At 47.8% G+C, this 22098-nt stretch overlaps 1 protein-coding gene across 3 annotated transcripts; it reads left to right on the top strand.

The window, feature by feature from the left end:
• Positions 1–956: 956 nt before the first annotated feature.
• LOC135811438 (rho GTPase-activating protein 44-like) lies at positions 957–21032 on the top strand. Of its 3 annotated transcripts, XM_065324677.1 has the most exons (18): positions 957–1387; positions 3876–4020; positions 6698–6771; positions 7934–8045; positions 8863–8939; positions 9318–9426; positions 10090–10158; positions 10487–10696; positions 10949–10996; positions 11494–11551; positions 11930–12011; positions 12311–12397; positions 13466–13585; positions 14492–14568; positions 15474–15647; positions 17686–17854; positions 18266–18340; positions 19778–19913. In XM_065324677.1, exons 1-17 carry the CDS (start codon positions 1326–1328, stop codon positions 18297–18299), a joined length of 1707 nt encoding a protein of 568 aa, XP_065180749.1. In that variant the 5' UTR covers positions 957–1325; the 3' UTR covers positions 18300–18340; positions 19778–19913. The 3 variants fall into 3 exon arrangements, with proteins under 3 accessions (XP_065180749.1, XP_065180747.1, XP_065180748.1); XM_065324675.1 differs by lacking the exon at positions 18266–18340 and having other exon boundaries at positions 965–1387; positions 19778–21032; XM_065324676.1 differs by lacking the exons at positions 15474–15647; positions 18266–18340 and having other exon boundaries at positions 972–1387; positions 19778–21032.
• The last annotated feature ends 1066 nt before the right edge of the window (positions 21033–22098 follow it).

Below are 22098 nucleotides of genomic sequence, written 5' to 3'. Positions count from 1 at the left end.
TAAGAGTGCGAGTCCCCCCCAATCTGTCCTGATGATATGTACATGCATGTAAGCCAGCCCTAGCTGCATTCACAGATCATGTCCTGGTTACGACCGTTTACGTTTACCACAATACATTTTAACACACCGTGTTTGTGACAGTCACACTCTTCTGGAACGTTGTGTCATCAGCGTATTGGCAGCTAGGTGGGGCACCCGGCCTGCAGGCTACAGCTAACACTTTTACAGTTCTGCATTGGTCCTCTTTTTGTGTAGTTTTTTTTTGCTGGTGTCATGACTGCACAGTCGACGTCGTGGGGCTGGATCCAGAGATTCATAAAAACTGCTGGAAGTCGTAAAATGCTGTGTATTTTAACCAGTTCCTGATTGGATCCAACCGGCACCGCTAGCATTTTTTAATATTCAAAAATAAATAAATTTGTACCTCTATCGGCTTCCCCAAGAGTACGTACCCCCTCCCCCCCCCCCCCCCCCCCCCGGTTCCGTACTCTTGCTGATTGGCTTCTCCTAGTTGGAGGTAAGACATGGGGAAGTTGCCATACCGCCTGTCCTCTATACGTGGACCTGGAGTGCAGCTCTACAATTTTAGCTCGCCTGGATTCGACTGACGAGGACCCACATGTACACGTTGACGCGATCCAACACATGTGGGCCGCCTGGGTCATATGGGGGGGGGGGGGTCTGGGACTGGGACTCGGGAGGGGCGATTACACGCCCGGCCCGCAGCTAGCCGGCCGGCCCGCGCCCCCCGGGCCCCCCCCGGCCCCCCCGAAGAGCTTGATCACGCTCCATCCGCGTGCACGTGCGCGCATGCAATCGATTAATCACGTGCACAAACGTGTAAGTCGTATATTTACTACTGTGTCGTTCGCTGTATGCAGCAACATGATGGCGCTTGCGCGCATACTGAAGTATGGCATATGGCCGCTGACCTGCTACGATGTGGCCGAGCGAGCGACGCTTGTACGAAGCCGAAGGGAAGTCTTGACTGATCTTGTGTTGACTGACTGTGTTGTGTGAGACTGTGAGCTTGGTGGCTGAAAAAGAGTGAAAAGGACCTTGTCGTTGTCGCTGTTCCAAATGAATCTCTTCTTCCGCTCATCTTGTATTGAATACCAAGACCTGGGTGTTCAGGCATAGATCACCTAATGCCCTGTTCAGTGAGAGATGTGGAGCACTGAGTAGTACCTTTTTTTTGTAGACCTCAGATAAGGATTTGGGATCACTGCAAAGTATCTTCCAGTTCTGCTGTCTTCTGTTTTTGTTGCGTTGTGAACGCGATAACAAAACTGCAAACAACCGTGCGACTTCAGAATTGAGCCGCCATGAAGAAGGTCAACAAGCAGCTTGGTATGCTGCAGCGTGCTGGAGCTGAGAAGCTAGGACGGTATGTGCTTTGAAGTGATAATGTTGCGTAGCTTTTGTTTGGAGAATCAAGAGTACTCTGAACTTATTTTGAATTCAGTTTATATGGGTGCATCTTTTTATTTGTGTCTCGAGGTGAGAGCGCTGTAGCTCTTCTTCTTGGTCAGTTTTTCTCAGGGTATCCCTTTAGTGTCTGAAACGTGTCCGTGTTTCTGCCGATCGACTTGCTGTTCTGCTTTTTGATAGTAGCCGGTGATAAAAAAAAGTGCTTTCGTTTGTCATTAGTAATTATTATCAGTAAGCTCACCGTACTCGGCGGTCATTCATTGTCTGAGACTGCGAGAGAAAAGGACAGCTGCCCTGAGCTGGTTTTAGTCTCAACTGTAGCTTGGCATTGATCGTGAACAGCCTTCATCTGCTGCTTCACACACCAAGTATAGCTGTTGTTTGATGTGCTCGTAGCCTAATGTGCGAAAGTGACCCAAGTCCTGTCATCAGCTGAACAATAACAAAATAACGCCATGCATGAGAAGAATGTTACTGCTCTCCAGCTTCGCTGCTGAGGACGGTTTTTTGGGAGAGACCATTTTACGTCTTACGCTGTTGTACGAAGCACAAGACTAGAGTAGAGCGCGAGCGAGCAGGTCACTACTTTCCAGCTCGTGCCAACTAGCACAACCATTGTGTGCTGATGTTCGCAATTTTGTACTTCCTTTGTATTGATACGCTCCGACTGACCTCGTTCAATACCTTCCGCCAAGCCACTAGTCGTATTATCGTGTATATTGTGCACTGGTGACAGCAGTGATGTTAGTACAAGTAAAATAGTTAGGTACTGGCTGTCAACCACGCCAGAGCTGCTGTTGTGCTGCTCTAGCTTAGTCGTGTTACTTGTTGGGTTGCTACTATCATGATCAGACTCGAATAGAGAGCCAAGGATTAAAAAAATTAAAGGACGGAAGGCTTACATGGGCCACGGTCAGCTAAAACATGTCTTAGAGTGAAGTTTTCCAAAAAAAAAAATTCCAGGAAGTTGTCACTTTGCTCTCCAGCTGCTTGAACTAGACCGCCAAACAAGTGTGAGAGCAAAGTTCAACAAGATGATATCGGCACCGGTTGATGAATGAAGCACAGAGTGAGCGTGCTCGAAAGAAACTACTAGTATTCTTCATTCTGTTGTGTCTACTTACAGAACCCCAAAGACATGTTTTAGCTGACCCGCGGCACATGTGATGTTGTCCGTAGTTTTTTCGACACTGATCATTACGAGCCAGATACTGGTGTGTCAGAACGTGCAACAGCTAGCACAACGCTGACTGATGTGGTACTAGCATTCAACGACCTGATGTTTAGCTCCATGACGTCTTGAATGCACAAGCCAACAGCTTTTGACTTGGAAGATTCTGCGTTACAAAATAACACCATCATCCTCGTTGTGATGTTTGGCTTGTTTTCCTCTTGAGTGCGCTCACCTTCCCCTTTCTGAAGTGGTGAAAAAGGAGGACTAAATGTTACGAGTTATGACTAACTGTCCACCAACGTAACCAAATCTTATACCATAATTTAACTGGCTCAACATCCGAGTTTTAAACCTTTCTGAAGTGTTTTCATAACTGATTACCTTTCAAGCTGGAAGGCGGTTGGCTTGTGCATTCACAACGTGGTGGAGCTAAACATCAGGTAGTTGATTGTCATTAGCACATCTGTCAGTATCGTGCTTACTGCTGCACGATCTGACTCACCAGTATGTTGCAATATATCATTGTATTGTAGTGTCGGACAAACTACGGATAACTTCAAGAGTAACTGACCTCAAAAAGTGTGCAACTGCCTGCACAGCCTCTTTACAGCGCTGCTGCGACGGCAGAACCTCACACCACGTGACATGGTTGAACAGGTTACGTATCATGCACAGGGTGCCAATAGTATGCATATGGGTCTGTCACGTGTGATTTGAAGTTCTGCTGTCGACCTTCACATCTTCACATCCCGTGCCGGGTGCAATCAAACACGCCTCCTTTTCGCAACGTGACACGCCGGTACTCAGCAGCATCCACCGTGCCCGACTCCGTGTTTTTTAACCAGGTACTACTCGCTTTCAGCGCACACTCCAGCACACTGAGTCTGACCTTCCGCGTTATACCTCGTACTGCACTTGACAGCCTTGTGTTGATGTAATTCCCGCCCCCTGCCGAAGACTAAGCTGAGAAACGACCTGGCGTGTGTGTGTGGGGGGGGGGGGGGGGGGGGGTATTGTACTTTGGGGGGTATTGTACTTTACGGTATATGTAAACATAGTTCGCCCACGCATGTGCATTACGGAGTGCTGGACACTGGCTACGCCAGATGTACATCTAGCGAATCACTGAAATGTATTCATCTGTATATTCCGAACGTTGGCACCTGGAGAAAGCCAGTCCGGTGGATTTTATTTAGCCTTTTGTTTGTGTGTATGTGTGTGTGTGTGTGTGTGTGTGTGTTTGCGGGTGGATGTGTGATGATCTTTACAGGGCGGAGAAGTCAGTCGAGGAGTTGCCGGATCATATTTCATTGGTGCAGCGGCATCATGAAGTGACCCGCACCAGCTGTGAGCGTGTACAGAAGAAACTAAGCAGCAGCTTCCAGGGCTCCGGCAGCGAGTACGAGAAAAGAGTGGTAAGTGACTCGGAATCCCTCTGAAATCGCTACATCCAATTCTTTGAAGTACTGTAATTTCACAAATTTTCGGTGTACTTTTATTTTCGGTACTTTCGGTGCGTCTGTTTCACACCTAAAATTTCAGTACACCGAACAAACACTAACACACATAACCCAATAGGGAACTGCTTCTCTGTACCGAAAATTTCTGTTCACCTAACCTAGCCTGTTGCCCTCATACCGAAAATATTGAGCGCCGAAAATTTCTGAAATTAGAGTACTCAATCTGCGTTTCGCTCCTGCTCTTGTAGTACAGTTATGGCAAGTGAAATCCGACCCCTGGCATAGGGGACTGCACCATGCGGTATGCAGGCCCGGAAGCCATGCATACGCAGTACTTGTGTTACATAGACATAGCCTGATTTTGCTAGCAATTCTGCGAAAGCAAAATATCGAAGAATTTTGACAAGAAAAAAATTTTCACTGTTCGCGTGAGACTCGGTCAAAGGCAAGACAAGAGAAGTTGCTTGCAAAACGCAGCAAAATATCGGTATGTTCGCTGGAAATTGGAGATTTTACACAATATACGGTGAACGTGATTCATTTTCGCACATTTTGCAAACACATGTCTCACTTTCCTCATTTTTGCCAGCACGTGCCCCACATTCCTTCAGATTTCCCACGCGTGACACAAATTTGGGAGCAAAAATATCGAGCGGTCTGGCAAAATGAAAGCAAAATATCGACGATGAGCCAGTAAAATGCTGCGGCAAAATATCGAAGCTTCACTGGCAAAATCTGGCTTTGCCTAGTGTTACATACCGTATAGGCAGAAAATTTCGTCGGTCAATAATTTCGTCTAAATCCAAAGAAAGGCATTTCGTCCGGTTGAAAATTTAGTCCATGGACCATACGAGTGTATTGAAACGCTGGACAAATCGACATTCGTCCGGCATTTCATTTAGTCCCAAAGCTCCCTGGACGAAAAAGACGAAATTAAATTCCAGACGAATATTTCTACTTGTACAGTACAACTTTTATCTGTCTCATGACGGTACTCGTACTCAACTACTCATCACAGTGCACAGTCAAGGTTCATCTGAAAGGTTCAACGGTGCTCCCAAATATGAATGAGCACTGGTTGCCAATACTCCTTATGTGTACCATGTGTTGTGAACTGTGTGTATCTACACTGTGACCTTTCGACCTGTTTGAGATGCATACGGCTTGAATGTACAAATTAGGTGTAGTGCATATTAATAACATTGATGTCCATTTGCGGCGCTGTCCCATATGGCAAGTGGCGGATTTCGCTTGCCGCAACTGTAGTGGAGCACTCTCATGTGGGGTAGTGCATTTGATGTTTGCGTTACGCACTGCTCACTGACTTGTCATTTTGAGCACTCTGGCAAGGTACTTTCGGGCCTGGTTTAAATCTGGCTTTGGAAAATTTATTTTTCATTGTGATCAGGTTCGGCCTCATTTTCTCTGTACTGCGCTGATGAGTCCACAAAGGACGAACCAGTTCGGTCCGCAGATTGAGTACTTCTTTGAAGTATGTTCATGAAAGCAATGCTTATGGCTACAGTACAGTCGGGCGGCGAAGAACGGCCAGGCTAGAATTTCACGAAGCACAGCATACCAATGTATACACGGTGACTCAACTGTGCATAGACTGTAGTATATGAAAATATGAGCGGTCTAGGCTAGGAGGCTGCGCCCCAAGAATGGACTCGGATGGAGAGCCAAGGATACATTTATAGTAAAGAAAAAAGGACCAAGAAACTACAAGTTCCGCTATAATGTCCACTAACACCACAGCTTGACTTTACAGCCATGGAGAGGAAAATCGTACAGCAGAGTGTGACAACGGTGAACCAGTGTACTTCGGTCACACTTAGCATGTTCTTGTGTTGAATTCGCACCCACTCGCGCTCGAAAGTTAACTCAGTAGGGTTTGAATGTACTACAACGTGCAATGTGTGGACAAGGTACCGTCATGGACACGGAAATCCAGTCGAATGGCCGGGGCCGGCGCCCTCAGTACGTACAGAACGTTGCATATACAGTGCACATATGTTGATCGTTTGCGTACTCACGATTGCATGGCCGGCGCCCTGGGGCCGCTTGACCTCCGACTGAATTTCGATGTCCACGACAGTACATGCTGTCTGACCTACATACAGACAGGAGCCCACCTCGAAAACACGACCGGGAAAGGGTGGTGGCGGTGGTGGGGCTCTCTCGCGGTACTTTACGCTACATACGCTGATGTTTAGGCCATGAATTTATTCAAGTTACTATTCTATACTGGCAGCTGAAGCATGAAAGCATGCTAATGTCTCAATGCGCTGTTCCGTTTCCTGTTCTCCCATTCGAAGTACACTTCTAGACAGGTGTCTAAGATCCTCAGGCTGCATCTAGTACTGTACTCTTTATGTCCAGTGGACATATAGTAATAGTATAATTATAGTACTATACTCTGTATGTCCAGTGGACACAGCCAGTAATACAATTCACAGACCAGCAACAGTGCAACCAGTGCTGTCTGATGAGTGCTTTTTTAATTTTTAGACACAAAGCTCTGAATAACGGCAAGGAAGGATTTGGTTGCACTGTTGCTGTTTTGCAAACTATGCTTCTACATACGACCATGCAACTGTTTCCATCTCTTTCTCTTCCTGTGTTCTTGCAGAGAAAGCTCCCTCAGACTGCGCTAGCAAACTGTCTTCATGAGGCCAGTGCTGAGATGGGCACCACGCCGCTCGCGTAAGTTCTGTCTGGTTTCAGCTGTTCTTAGCATAGCATACAGTGACACTTTGGCATGAAGTACCGGATTTCCCCGATTATAGGTCGCACCTTTTTACACAAAAAATCAGGGTCAAAAAAGGGGTGCGACTTGCTATCGAGCATGACTTACTACTGAAGTCAATATATCACAACGATATTGCTCAAACCTGAAAATGGGGGTGCGACTTATAATCGAGTGCGACCTATAATCGGGGAAATACGGTACCCTGGATCTAAAGTACAGTGTACTATGGAATGCAGAGTACAGTAAAACCTGTCAAGGCAACCACCTGTCCCAGAAGACCACTGCAACCAGAACCGAATGGTGCTATTTCCAGTCAAACGACCCTGGATAAGGAGACCACCTGGTTACAGAGACCACATGTTGAAGGTCCCTTGAGCGGTCGTCTTAGACAGGTTTCACTGTATGATGTTTTGGGCATGTGCCATCGGGCAGTCCAGTACCCATGCTACCCGAGATTTGAACGGGTAGTCGTGTAGAAGTTTGCGCCTGCATAACTCGATCGGGTAGTTGCAGTGCGGTGGGTTTTTTTGGCAATGGTGCGTGTACGAAGTATGGCTAAGTGCTGGCTGTACACTTTTTCTATGTGGCGCAAGTGCACGCTCACTGTACGGCGGCACAATGCCGATCCCGCTCATGCAATGCCGTATACCAGTGTTCTCGGTACTATGTTACATGTATTGCACGTCACACCTGAGGGCAAAGATCGCGAGCAGATCGCTCGGTTCCGGTTCTGTTCAGAGTGTGCAGAGTACAGTCCTTGCACATACCGCGTTGTCGCGTACTAAAGCCGGCCGTATTACCGTAGAAGCCGATGTCAGTGCTAGGCTTCTATTCACATCAGGCTTCAGCCAGGTATTTCTAAGTGTGTCCACACTAAAACCAGGCTTATGTGTCGACTGTGTGTTTTGAAAATCAGGCTTGTATTCAAACCAGGCTTCTATATGAGACAGGCTTCAATACAAGACACTACGATACATGTACACTGCGGTACAGGTCAGCGCTTGTACTGCACACTCTGTGCTGAGTTCACGCATTATTACAATGTAGTATGTTCTATCGCTCTTGTCAGTCAATATGGGTTTTTGCCGTTACCGTGGATTTGTTTGTGCCGTGCAGTCAAATCCTGGACTTATGTGGTGATGTGACGCAGCGTAATGCTATGCAAAGTGCTTGCCTAGAGTTACTTGTGGAGGAGGAGATCATCAATCCGTTAAACCAATACTTGGAGGTAGGGCTACGATCTTTCAAGACTTGTGATGCCGGCGGAGCACTGTTGTGCACTTATGTTGCCAATACACGCCAGCTGTGTGTGTGTGTGTGTGTGTGTCTCTCTCTCTCTCTCTCTCTCTCTCTCTCTCTCTCTCTCTCTCTCTCTCTCTCTCTCTCTCTCTCTCTCTCTCTCTCTCTCTCTCTCTCTCCATATGAGTTCCTATCAGTTGCTGTGAACACCTTGAGTGGAGAGCGCTTGCTCGAGCGTTGAACCGGGTTCTTAATCCACCATACCCAGTTCGCAAGGCTGGGCGGGGTTGTGAGCAGGCTTTCATTTCATCTTTTCTTATTATTTCTTATTATTTCTGCTTTTCATCTCATTACAAAAATTCTGCGCTTTTTCTCCATCTGCGCATACAATCTAGACTGACAACCTGCTTGTTAAATCATGCACCTGCTTTCAGGCGTAAAAACCCTGTTGTAGAGGTCTCAGTCCTCATTTGTTAGACTTACCTGTCTTTATAAATGTAACTTACTCTCTCTCTCTCTCTCTCTCTCTCTCTCTCTCTCTCTCTCTCTCTCTCTCTCTCTCTCTCTCTCTCTCTCTCTCTCTCTCTCTCTCTCTCTCTCTCTCTCTCTCTCTCTCTCTCTCTCTCTCTCTCTCTCTCTCTCTCGCAGGTGCACGCTCGCGCGCACACACACATCCATGCACGTCAGACAAATCCTCACCCAGTCACTCACCTGCTTGCCCATTTCACTCTCTCTCTCTCTCACTTAATTTGCTTCCTGTTCACTCTATGTTCGTTGTGGTTCTGTTGCATTCTGTGCATCTATAGCATGATGCCAATGCTCTCGAAAAGCTTTTCAAGAAGCTGCAAAAGGGCCGTCTGGAAATGGACAGTGCTGCAAGCAGGTTAGTCTGATGTCTTTGTCTATCTGAATTGTGATATTCACTTGCAGCGTTTGGTTGCTGCCAGCAATTCAATGTGTCTACTCTGCTGTAGGCTTTTTTGAACCAGCATTTCTGATTATATTTGTGTGGTTTGTATTAGCTCTGCTTGACTGGTGTGTTTCGAAGTCTGAAGAGAATGTTGAGTTGTCTCTGCTGGGATGACAGCTACACCATAGCTCAAGGGTTAGAGCATCACTGGCCTCAAGCGAAGGTCCCTGGTTCGATTCCTGGTGGTGAAAGTCAATTTTTTCTTCAGGCTTTTCCCCGTTTGAATCTTTCCCTCAAGCTAATGGATATGACTCGTATGGCTTGATATTTTTGTTACGTTTTCTTCTCCAGGGTGCACAAGTTTGAGAAGCGACCTGCTGGAACACCAACGCCGGAGCAGGAAGAGAAACGCCTGCGCTTTGAAATGGAACAGACCGAGTCCAAATTCCACAGTTTGCAGGTCAGTGGAGAATGGAATCGATCGAGGCTTGCATATTTTCAATATTATTTTTGGCATGACGCCCCAAAGCATTCTTCTACAGATCGATGAAACACGGTATCAGGCCTGAATGCTGCACTGGATACTCTTTAGCCGTTTGCCTTTTATGAATAGCTACAAGCAGGACTTGCTGTGTTCCCCGAATCTACATTCCTCATTTATACATGTACTAGATTTCATGGTCAAGAAGTGGATGCGACTTACAATAAAGTGAGACTTAGGGCACGATCGATTGGGCGAATCCAGAGCAAGTGCGCTCCGAGTGAGCGTGATCGATTGGCCGAATCCGGAGTAGGTGTACTTGGATTGGAATCCGACCACACCGGCCCCCACACCCGGAGTGGAAATGGACTTTGGCGTTTTTTTCACAGCTTTCACAGAATCTTTGCACGATATGCGTACATTTTGCGTACTACACCCTTGTTTTGTTCGATTGGACCAGCGTTGCTCGGACTACACCGCCTGCTCGCACTCAATCCAGATTCATCAATCGATGACACCCTTACTATTCAAGTGCACACGTTGAAGCAGTATGATAATAACCTGTTAACTTTCCCGGGCTTCGACCCGCTATACAAAATTAATGTTCTTGCCTGTGTCTGTATGTGTGGTTTCTGTTTCCAGAGTCAGTACGTTACAGATCTGCTGGAAGTCTCCTCCAAGGAACATGGCATGGCATCAAACTTTGTGTCCGTGAGTTATCGTGTTATCCATCTGGCACATACACGCACGTGTGTACGCACGCACTCGCCTTCCGCCTGAGTTTGCCATCCAATATATTTGTATTCATTTCCTTTTGTGGCTGTGGCTGGGTATGGGGATACAAGTTAACAAAGCAATGTGGAGAGACCCTCGGAGAACTCCAGCCCCAGGCCCTTCAGTCAATAGCAATATGTTTAAAAAAGGGGGGGGGGGGGGCTTTGGGCGCAATATGACTATTTTTGTGAGAGCTCTGAATTCCTAACTTCATGACATTGCCTGTGCGTGCGTGTGTGTGGTGTGTGTATGTTCATATGGACAGATGATGGAACATCAAATTCGCTTCCACGAAGAGTGCCTATCGCGTCTCAATCAAACGGTGCCACGGATGCGTGAGATCATCGATCACACTCCGTTCCGTCCGTCGTTCGGTGTCGATCTTGCCACTCACTGTAGTGTGAACGGCAAGAATGTGTCGATGGTCATTGAGAACTGCTGTGCTGCGCTACTACCGCACATTGAAGAAGAAGAGGTACGTGCATGCTTGTGTGTGTGTGTGGGGGGGGGGGGGGGGGGGGGGGTGCTTGTGTCTGGTGTAGGTGTTTGGATGGAGAGGGTTTGACAGGTTAACCGCGTCATTCACGGTTGGTCAGCCTGAAGACCTTTGACTACTTTGTTGCTGGTGCTGGCGGTGGTATTGTAGTGACTTTTGCATTTCCATTCCTCATTGCTGATCATTCGTTCCATGGCTTCTCCTGATTGGTGTTTCTTGTTGTTTGTGCAGGGTTTGTTTCGCTTAGCCGGTTCAGTGTCGCAGGTCAAGAAACTCAAAGTAAGCCCCTGTGCTTGCTTAGTTCTTTGCGCTGTTCTCTGGTATTGCAAAAGAAAGTTGTGGCGTTTGCCGGTATTCAGGCTTGTTCCTTCTTGGAGTAGTGGAGTGTGGGCTTGTTGATGGCTTCTCTTTGCTACTTCTGTGTCTTGTATTATACGTAACAATATTGCTTGGTTGTACATGTACTGTAAAACACGATATTTTCGGCGTAACTTTAATTTCGGTGATTTCGGTAGTGAAAACCAGCACCTAAATTTAGACTACACCTAAAAGACACCAGAGTACACACTGTATGTGATGGGAATGCTGGTCACCTAATTCTAAATTACACCTGAAACCTGGCATGTCCCTGACGCCAAAATTTTGATGCACCTAAAATTACATGTTTTACAGTATATTGCATAATCTTTTGGTGCATGCATACTGTGGGTGCACATTCATACTTTTGACCATGTCAGCGTTGTTGTGTGTCTCCTGCCTGTCTTGCTCACCCATAGGCACACATCGACTACGGACTGTTGGACTTCTCTGAGGTGTCCCCGCACACAGTGGCAGGTATGGATTAGTGCTTTCTTAATTAACTGTTTTATACACTCGTTGCAGCCTTTTCGTAGGTAGCCGCTGTGTTCATTCAGGCCAGGCTGATGTATTCTTGCTTCTTTTGCTTGGGTTTCTACAAAAAGTAGTGGGTTTCTTATCATGTATGTCATTTACTTGTTGCCTACGTGTCATGCATGCTGACGTTACTCTCTCTCTCTCTCTCTCTCTCTCTCTCTCTCTCTCTCTCTCTCTCTCTCTCTCTCTCTCTCTCTCTCTCTCTCTCTCTCTCTCTCTCTCACACACTCTCTCTCTCTCTCTCTCTCTCTCTCACACTCTCTCTCTCTCACACTCTCTCTCTCTTTCTCTCGATCTATCTATCTCTCTCCATTCCAGGTGTTCTCAAGTTATATCTGCGAGAACTGCCTGACCCACTGTTCACAGAAGAACGCTACGAGGATTGGAAGGGCATCTCTTTGTAAGTTTGCCAGGTCGCAGGGAATTTACCCCAGTGCATATGGCAGATATTTGCAAAGATTTTGTGTTGGGGTGTGACACGTTGGTGTGACGACTTTGCTGAGGTATTCAAAGTGAGTATTCATATGACATTGCTATGGCATGGCTCAAAGACTGCACTGGACTAAATTTGTACATGTCTGAAGACCATGGCTTGCAATGTGAAGGGACCATCAACTTTCATTGTCACACTGTCTCTTCATTTTTTCATTCATTGATAATGACCTTTTGGTGTTCGTTGATGCTTTCTTGGTGGCACAGAATGCCCGACTCGCAACACAATGAGAAGATGCAGCTATCGTATCAATACCTACATCAACTCCCCGACGTCAACTATGCAAACATCAGGTAAGATATTCTTCCCGTCGGTTGGTTTTGCTCGGCAAGTCCACTTTAGCGTGACACACTGTGATACAAGCCCTGCGTGACAGGCTGTGGGCTGTCCTGTCACACACAGTTGTGGACACTGGAATCCGGGGGAAGCTTGTCAGCAGCCAGAGGCGCTGAACTTGCAGGCGTCTGTATGCATGCGGTGCACAATGCTACAGTGCTGGCAAGGGGGTCGGATTTCAGTTGCCAGCACTGTACATATTCTAGTCTTATTAACGGTGCCTTCTTTAAACACTCTCGGAAAAGTTGGAGAAGTGTTCTTAGTTCTGCCAACTTCTGAGGCGATCGAACGAGATCCCCATCGGACTACAACACGTAACTACAGTTGTGGCAAGTGAAATCCGACACTTGCCATAGGGGACAGCGCCACAAATGGACATCAATGTTATTATGCACTGCACTTAATTTGTACATTCAAGCCGTATGCATCTCAAACAGGTCGACCGGTCACAGTGTAGATACACACAGTTCACAACACATGGTACACATAAGGAGTATTGGCATCCAGTGCGCATTCATATTTGGGAGCACCTAGTACCTTTAGCTTTGAACATTTGAGGTGAACCTTGACTGTGATGAGTACGAGTACTATCATCAGACAAATAGAAGCTGTACGTAACCCATGTGCTACGTGTATATGTCTGGCCACGGCGCCCCGTGAACATTTGCAATCGTAAGCCTAAGGATCGCAAAATTTAGTGACGCAAACATTGGGCGGTTACAGGACACATCTGTTTCCAGGTGTGGCGAAAAGATCATGTCTTTGAAGGCCGCTGCCTGTTTGCCGTTTGCAACTGAGACAGCATTCAGATCCGTTCTTTTATTCTTCCTGTTTCTTCGTCTTCCAAAAGAGATCTCTCCGGGAGCCAGGGCTGCCCAGGTCCAATGCATGTCTCTGGCAGCACCTCTATGTCATGTTGCAAGCATCTGCTTTTGTATTCTCTAACAGTTCATCTGTGTGTGTGTGTGTGCGCGCGCGCGCGTGTGTGTGTATATGTGTGCCTTTCTTGCCCTTCTCTCTGTTAGATACCTCATGTGTTTCCTGAACAAGATGAGCCAATATCAAGAAGCAACCAAGATGGGTGCAAGTAATCTTGCGCTTGTGATCGGCCCCAACTTGTTCGTCAACAATCAAAATGCTGATGCGTAAGTTTATTATGATTCTTGTCCCTGCCTGCTGCTGGTCTGCCATGTTGTAACCTATAGCTGGCAGATAGTCTTTTGTCTGTTTTTTTTCTACTGATGCTGAGGCTGCGTTTGGTTCAAGTGTTGTGACTCCCATCTCTCAGTGTCATAGGCGCACCAGTCACCAGGGCCACTTACACATCCTCTCCAAGCTACTCCACCATGCCTCAGAACAAATGGTTGTGTCATGTCTAGTATTAGTGTTGGGGGAGGACGGGGGCTACACACACTAAAGCAGGCAACAATTATCACACACACACACGCACGCACACACACACATGCACATGCACATGCACACGCACACACACGGCAACAAAGCTCCTAATTTCATTGCTCAGTCAACTGTGAAAGCCATTTGGCAAAAGAATTAGATGGTTTTACTTCATTCCTATGTATCCCCCACTGCTGAAGGTTGGCTGAAAACCTTTAGAAAATGTTGTTTTTCATAGTTGACTGAGAAGTGGGATTGGTGACATTGTTGCCACAGTTAATTGGGAACTCGTGACCTGGCACGAGGGATGCATGGATGCAGTGAACGGGATTTTCGGTCTTTGACCACTTTGTGGTGGGTCTGATCTACTCGCCTCCCACCGCTTTAGGAGCTGCATCTGCGCCTTGATCCAAGACGGTGGTGGCGTTCCTGCGTAGGCGGAAAACTTGACTTCCAGCCGAGTCTCACGCGAACCATGAATTTTTTTTGCTCAGCAAGATAACTTGGCAGTGTCGTTCTGCTTTGCTGGGTGTGATCCAGGGCGTGACTTTCGGTCGTTGTTGCTGTTTATCTTTTCCTCACGGTGTCCGGTGGCCCACAGGATGTTGATTGTTGTTGCTAATGCTAGTGTCATTGTTTGTCTTGTGTGTATACAGATGTATGCATGACACCGGTCCACTATGTACCCTGGTCGAATCCATCATCACGCATGCTGAGTACTTCTTTCCTGAAGGTGAGTAGGATCAGTCAAGCGTCTCTCTCTCTCTCTCACTCTCTCTCTCTCTCTCTCTCTCTCTCTCTCTCTCTCTCTCTCTCTCTCTCTCTCTCTCTCTCTCTCTCTCTCTCTCTCTCTCTCTCTCTGCAGCAAGGTGTGCTGGACCATGTTTGTCCAGCATACCTTGCTGCACTTAATCGTGTGACTGCATTTATGCCTTTTCTTGAACTTTAGTGCCACAGTCATGTCTTTGACCATCACTGCCTTGGTTCGCCACTTTCCTTCACTTCACCATGTCTTGTCCTGCATCATCACTGGCTTCACCCGTCACTTCGCCATGTCGTGTCTTGCACCATCACTGCCTTGGCCCGTCACTTCGCCATGTCGTGTCTTGCACCATCACTGCCTTGGCTTCGTCACTTTCCTTCACTTTGCCATCATGCACCATCACTGCCTTGGCTAGTCACGTGCTTTCACTTGGCCATGTCGTGTCTTGCACCATCACTGCCTTGGCTTCATCACTTTCCTTCACTTTGCCATCATGCACCATCACTGCCTTAGCTAGTCACTTGCTTTCACTTGGCCATGTCATGCCCTGTACCATCACTGCCTTGGCTTCATCACTTAACGTCACTTCGCCATCATGCACCGTCACTGCCTTGGCCCGTCGTTTTCCTGCACTTCGTCATGTCACCTTCACGTCTCACGCCTCTCTTTTTCTCTTCATCTCCGCTGCACATCTCGTGCCGTTTTATAAATCACGCTCTCCCGTCATCTTCATTTGTGTGACGGCTGTCGACCATATGCCGCTATTGCCTTCCTTCTGCCTTCCATCGGTGCTGCTGTATTGCCGCTGGCTTGCATCCATCTGAAGTTCTTTTTCCTGTTGGGTTTTCCGCTGCCTGTGTTGTTGTTGTCCCAAGGCTGTGAAGTAAATGAAGTAATACCCAGTATCTTCTCCACCGACACACTGACTACGTTAGAAAGCTCATGCCCCACTCGACCGAGATTCGACACGTCTGCGTCGGGAGCTGGCGTCCACCATATGACTATGGCCACCCCGCCGGTTACGAACGGGGACTCCTTTATCGCCGAAGGTGCTTTTCTTAGTGTGGTTGTGGGTGTGGTTGGGTGGGTGTATGTGTGTGTGTGGGGGGGGAGGGGCTGGGTTTGTGCATATTCACATGGCTTCACCAGTTGTGTGCATTAGGCAGTTATCTGGCGCTAGTCTTGATCTGTTTCATTCAGATCTTGTCCGCTCTCGTTGCCATAAGAGAAATCTGTGGGTGTACAGTCAACTTCGCTAATAACGACTGCGGATATAACGACAATTCGCGAATAACGACAGCATTTCCATGCCCAGAGCAAAGTCCCTTCCAACTGTAATACATACAATGAGACTTCGGGTATAACGACACTTCGCGAATAAGGACACTTTTTTGATGCCCCGCCGAGTGTCGTTATAAGCGAAGTTGACTGTACATCCAGTGCATTTGCGGAGTTGCATGCTTCCCTTGCGACAGGTGTATTTGGAACACATTGTTGGTGTGGTGTGCGCATGCATGCATGCATGCGTGCATCAGTTGTGTTCTCTGTGGGGAACGCCACGCGCTGTAGTCTAATTCCGCCATGCTGGGGTTCCTACCATTCTGCCATATGCTTATGCTACAATGTATCTTCTTGTATGTGTTGTAGGTGCGTGTTCGATCCTGAAATCATGCCTTTTGCTGCCATAACCGCAGGAGAGTGCAATTGTTTGTGCTATCTTCATCCAGTATCCAGTGCTGCGATGACCCAGAGTTTCACATCACGTTCCATGTGTCGGTGATACGCTGGTTAAACAGAGCACAGTAACCAGCATGCAAAGATCTGTACCCGAAACAGGAATGTGTACAACTCTGTACTTTAGGCATGCTGTGTGCACCGGCTGGTGACGTGATGTGAAGTTCTGCCGCTGCAGACCTGATCGGCTGGAGTATATGGGCCACAACCAGCTAAAACATGTCTTAGAGTGAAAATGCTGTTCTCCTCCATAAAACAGTTTTTGGGGCCTTACTTGACTGGCCTCTTGAAGCCGGTAAAGGGCACCAAAGTAGTCTAAAGGTGCCCCAAATAGAAAATGACAGTTTTCGCACAGTTGGACATACAGAAAAACAAGTGGCTTTTGTGGAGGAGCACAATACAAAGGAACTAAAGATGATGACAGAGACTTGAGCATGTAAACGACATCAGTTCCAGGTCGTGGACCAAGTTCTTCCTGGAGAGCACCACGATGCTCTGGGCGGCGTTGCACTTGCAAACCTTTTCGATTCTGGAAGGGACACTTTTGAATTTTGATCGTTACCTGCGCTTCCAAGACAGTGTCACTGACTGTCAGACGACTCAAGATAGCTGAGCGACACGTAACGTCGTACGCTAGTTCGTCGTCTAATGTACTCGCCCACAAGGCTTCTTCGCTACCGGGGACGACTGGGGCGATTCAGCTTTGCTGTCAGCATCAACATCAGATCCGAAAAAATTGCCATCTTCGCTCTGCAGACTCGCCGCCACGGCCTTGCAGACACCTGACCAAACCCGGGCCATGCACAGCGATCGTCTGGCTCTGCGAGCCGCTCCAGGGTCAGACACTGACATTGGCAGTCTTTGCTCACCAGCTTCTTGAACTAAACTGCTAAACAAGTGTTTGAACGAAATTGAGAAGATGATCGCCACCGTTTCATGAATGAAGCGCAGCGGGAACGCGCTCGGCAAAAACTTTTTTCATTCCGTCATTTCTCAGGGGTTTTTTTTTACGAAAACCCAAGGACATGTTTTAGCTGATCGCGGCCCATATTACTCTTGGGGCTTATGTACTTTCGATTATGATGACAGTGTGTTGGTCAAAGACCATGAGTGAGATACAACAGGTACCTGGTTCAAGTCCTGTCCGGGAGCGGTTTTTCACGCCGTGCTGCTACCCGCGGTGGTACGTGACCGCTACGGACAGGTCTGGCAATATTCCCCTTGATGTTCATTTCCGTCCCTGTGTGTGTGTGTGGATGTGTGTGTGTGTGTGTGTGTGTGTGTGTGTGTGTGTGTGTGTATGTGTGTGTGTGTGTGTGTGTGTGTGTGTGTGTTTGGTGTTCGTGAGCACAGGTGATGAGATAAGTCTGGAATCTGTTCAGGTATCTCCATCCCAGGATCAAATGCACGTTATCACACTCAGCTCCGACACAAGGGTACAAGCCTCTCCCAGAGATGGCCTAGCCAGAGCTCAGGAAGGTTTCCACAAAGCCTCGCAAGAAGGTCTCCAGAAGGCCTCAAAGTATGTGGTCTGTGCGTCTGGCTCTCTCTCTCTCTCTCTCTCTCTCTCTCTCTCTCTCTCTCTCTCTCTCTCTCTCTCACTCTCTCTCACTCTCTCTCTCTCTCTCTCTCTCTCTCTCTCTCTCTCTCTCACACACACACACACACACACTTCATCTCTCCCTCTCTGTACGCATGCACGCATGCGCGTTTGTGTGCTGTAAATTATTAATTCTGATAAATCCTGAAGATTCCCTTGGTTGGACTGATTGTTCACATCGAATGGCTATTGCCTGGTCTGCTGCTTCAACCATGGACTACTTCTGTTGTGTTCTTTCATCATGCTGACCCATTCTTTGCTGCCGCTTGCTGTACGTTGCTTGCATTTGCTGCATTGGTTGCCTTTGCGCCACCGCCTTCTCGGCATCTCTAGGTTGCTCGGCCGAGTCAAGCAGAAGATGAAATAGAGTGGCGCCTTGTGCGCGGCTAGCTGGACTGGATGACGAAGGTACCGGGTGCTTGCCTGACATGGCTGGCATGGAACAGCAAATCTGTGTGTGCATGTGTACTGTTGTTGCCTATCTCTACTGCTGCCACAACGTCGTCCTGGCTGGCCGCCATTGCATAGTCCGGCTTGTTCAACACTGTCATTGCAAAGTCAGTCGCTGTCACTTGCGTCGTACCATCCGCTCCGTGCAGTCACGGTCACAGTCTCCTTACAACTGCCTCTCTGGCAACGCTCGCGTTTCGTTTGCTAGGATTCCACTGCCTTCTCTCGCTGCAGTCTGGCACTGTCACTTGCCCTTCTCCTTCTCTCTCTCTCTCTCTCTCTCTCTCTCTCTCTCTCTCTCTCTCTCTCTCTCTCATGCACTGGATGTTTTGAGAGAACTACCCTGCCGTTCGCTTCCTTGCCTTTACTTCAGCTCATCCACTTCCAGTTACCCGACACAGGAATGCAGTTGTGAAATTCTTCCCATCTTTTCTTGAACTGTGATTGTCACGAGCTTGTCTAACTGTCTCACTGCCACCATCTAATCCACTAATGTCTTCATCCAGCATTGACCATCCTCTTATGTCCTTCTTGTTCTTGTCATGCGGGTAGTGTTATTGCTGTTGCTATTGATGTTGTTGGCGTTGCAGGCATTCTTTGCCAAATTGATCCTGTTTTGGACGAGATATTTGGTATGCATTGGGGAGTTGTAGCAATTAGGGAGACGACACGAGTGACTGGAACGTGAACTGGTGTGGTTTCCACTCCCAAGCCATCTGTTCCAGTAGCTCTTTGGCGAACTGAAGGGGATTTATGCCTGCTTGCAACTGACATGCTTGGATTGGCCATGTCTCGTGTCGTTTCCCTGGTTCCCCCTACTCTCTTGTGCACATGTATCTTGCTATTGCTGCTGCTATTTATTTTAAACTACAGCGCTGCTCAATGAAATCCAGTCACGTCACTCAAGTTTGCATCTTGCATCACTTCGCAGCCCAGTGTTCGCAGGTCTTGGGCTGCGCAACACCCGGGCCGGGGAGTGACTCGACTGGATTTCATTGAGCTGTACTGTACATACGTGTGTGGCTGATCATGTCTTAACTAACCGTGCACTATAACACTGGAAGCGTTCTGATTGTACTATTCGCTTGTTTCTTGCCCGGCGGCATGATTGCACAGATTTCAATCCCTCCGCCATAGCAGTTACTAGTATGCTGTGTGCTATAGTTACTGGTAATGCTATGTGCTATAGTTACTGGTTATGCTATGTGCTTTAGTTACTGGTTATGCTATGTGCTTTAGTTACTGGTTATGCTATGTGCTTTAGTTACTGGTTATGCTATGTGCTATAGTTACTGGGTGCTACGCACTGCAACTGATATCAGTACTTCAAGTAGTCATGGAAGTTTGTTGCTGTTGCTGCTGCTGCTCTTGTTGTTGTCGTCGTTGTTGTTGCAGCTCCAGTGGTCGGGGTCGTGTGATGAGCAGTGCCACCAATGCTGCGTCATCGGCAGTTTCCAGTCTTCGCAGCAAACTGATGCAGAAAGATAAAGACAAGGACAGGGAGCGGGATCGAGGCGATCGAGGTGAACGTGTTGAGAAGCCAGAGCGGCCTGAGAGGCGACAACCGCCTACCTCACCTCCGTCTCGTTATTCACCATCCCCGGCTACATCTCCACCGGCAGCACAATCACCACCATCATCATCATCATCATCATCAACAACAACATCAACAAGTTCCCAACCAACTAAACCGCTAGTGCCGCAGCCTAATCAGCCTCATCCGAGTAGAAATATCTCCCCTACTCAATCAGAGCCAACATCACCTCCGCCGCAAGGATCACATCCCCCTGGGCGTCCCCCTCCTACAACTCGAACGTCTTCGTCTTCCTCTATGTCGCCACAGCATGCCCCTCCAGCGCGTCCCTCCACCCGTCCGCCCGTTCCTAACCGATCTCGTACAACCACAGCGTAGCCAGCAATGTGGCGTTGTTGCGGTCAATCGTCGTATTGTGTGTGTGTGTGTGTGTGTGTGTGCGCGCGTGCGTGTGTTTGTTTGTGTGTGGCCATGTATGCACGCCATGACATGCCTCGCTGATGTCGTCCCCGGTCAGTTGCTATTTACCTGTGTACGCTTTTTCTCTGTGTGTGGCGGTGTATTTTATCCTTGCCCTGCTCCCTGTGTATATATTAACTGATGTGCCTCTCAACTCTCGAGATGCACGCTGTGGTGTCTGGGCACATGTGTGCGTGCGTCTGTTTTCAAGTTTTATAAAGCGGCATTGCGCGTTGATTCCTGTACATAGATTGTTTTCGACTCGTCACCGCACATGCTCTCTGATACTTCAACAAGGATAGGTGTTTCGTAACTGGCCATTCTCGCCGCTCTTGTCCTGCAGCTTCTGGGCACTCTTTACGTTCGATTTTGATTTTTTGAGCAATTTATAGCAATAAGGCTTGATCACACTTTCTATATTAACGTTAGGCGTGCGTTTTGCTCTTTGATCGTGGCAAAGCTATATGCGATCATTTTTGTAAGGCTATACAGTATCCCGTTTCTTATGCGTACGACCAGAAACCCTGGGAGTACCCAACGGCCGTTTTACCTGTTTCTCTTCTGCGGCCGGTTCAGTTTATAATTATTTATACCCACTTCTGGTCCCATGGTGGGCTCGGAAATTGTGCGGTGTTTGACGATGTGTCAACTAACGTACGACTTTGGACGGTAACCTTTTTTGGTTTCGTCGTGCTGGGGCAGCCGCTATTAAAGCACGTGTGCATGGGGTTGGTGTGTGTGTGTGTTGGTGTGTGTGTATGTCGGTGTTGCACACGCACACGGATTTCAGTGTTGGCATGTATGTGCCGTGCGTGTGACTTCTCTGGATCAAGCCGGCTCGGCTGGTCTGACATTTCCAGGACAAGTGTGATCATCATGGCCACCAGTGTGGCTACACTGTAGCGCTGTGTTGCCGGTGATGGGACAATGCAAAAGAGTTCACCCATCTGCTTGTGCACGTATGGTTTCTCTATTTGTGTCTTGTCAAACTTGAGGGATCCAATCAACCCGTGTACAAACCACAAACCCTGTTCATTGGACATGGTACACTATTTTGACAATAGTGATATACTTATAGAGAAAGGAATTCGGGTGGACACACACACCCATTCCCAGTGCAGCGCTGTGGGAATAGGTGTCTGTGTCCACCCGAATTCCTTTGAGAGATTAGGCTGCAGGAAGCCTCAGCCCTTCTTCATACTTATACCGTAAAGTACTGCCAGAGCGCCCCACCATCTCATCCTTTCGCGGTCGTATTGTGGAGGTGGTCTGCTGTCTGTAGGTCATACCAAGAGTACATAACTAACATAATTATACTCTTGGTCATACGACATGAACCTTGTACACATATTGCACGTTTTGCAGTCAATCCGTACCTTCGAGCGGACACAAGCTTTAAGCTCCACACAAAAACCTGCCAAGTGTGACCTTAGTACACTAAGATTCTTACATCGTACAAACTTCGTTGCACTCTGCCATACGATTTTCCTTCCTCTGGCTGTAAAATCAAGGTGGGGCGCTCTGGCGGTACTTTACGGTTGAGGTATTTGGAAAAGATTGGGATCGAGAACTTCAAATTCATTGGGAACTGCCTGAAAAGAGAAACTGTCTTGTCAACCCCACCAGTTCACTTCCCTGGTTAGAGCCATTAGAGGTACATTGTATGTTCAGCTAATCTGTGCCAAAGTAGCTGAATTGGGCCTTCGGCAGTTGGCAGCAGTGC

The sequence above is a fragment of the Sycon ciliatum genome, chromosome 3 (assembly GCF_964019385.1).
Source record: "Sycon ciliatum chromosome 3, ocSycCili1.1, whole genome shotgun sequence".
NCBI classification, from domain to species: domain Eukaryota; kingdom Metazoa; phylum Porifera; class Calcarea; order Leucosolenida; family Sycettidae; genus Sycon; species Sycon ciliatum.
The sequence above is the reverse complement of the archived record's forward strand: the minus strand, read 5'-3'. Positions and strand labels throughout refer to the sequence as shown.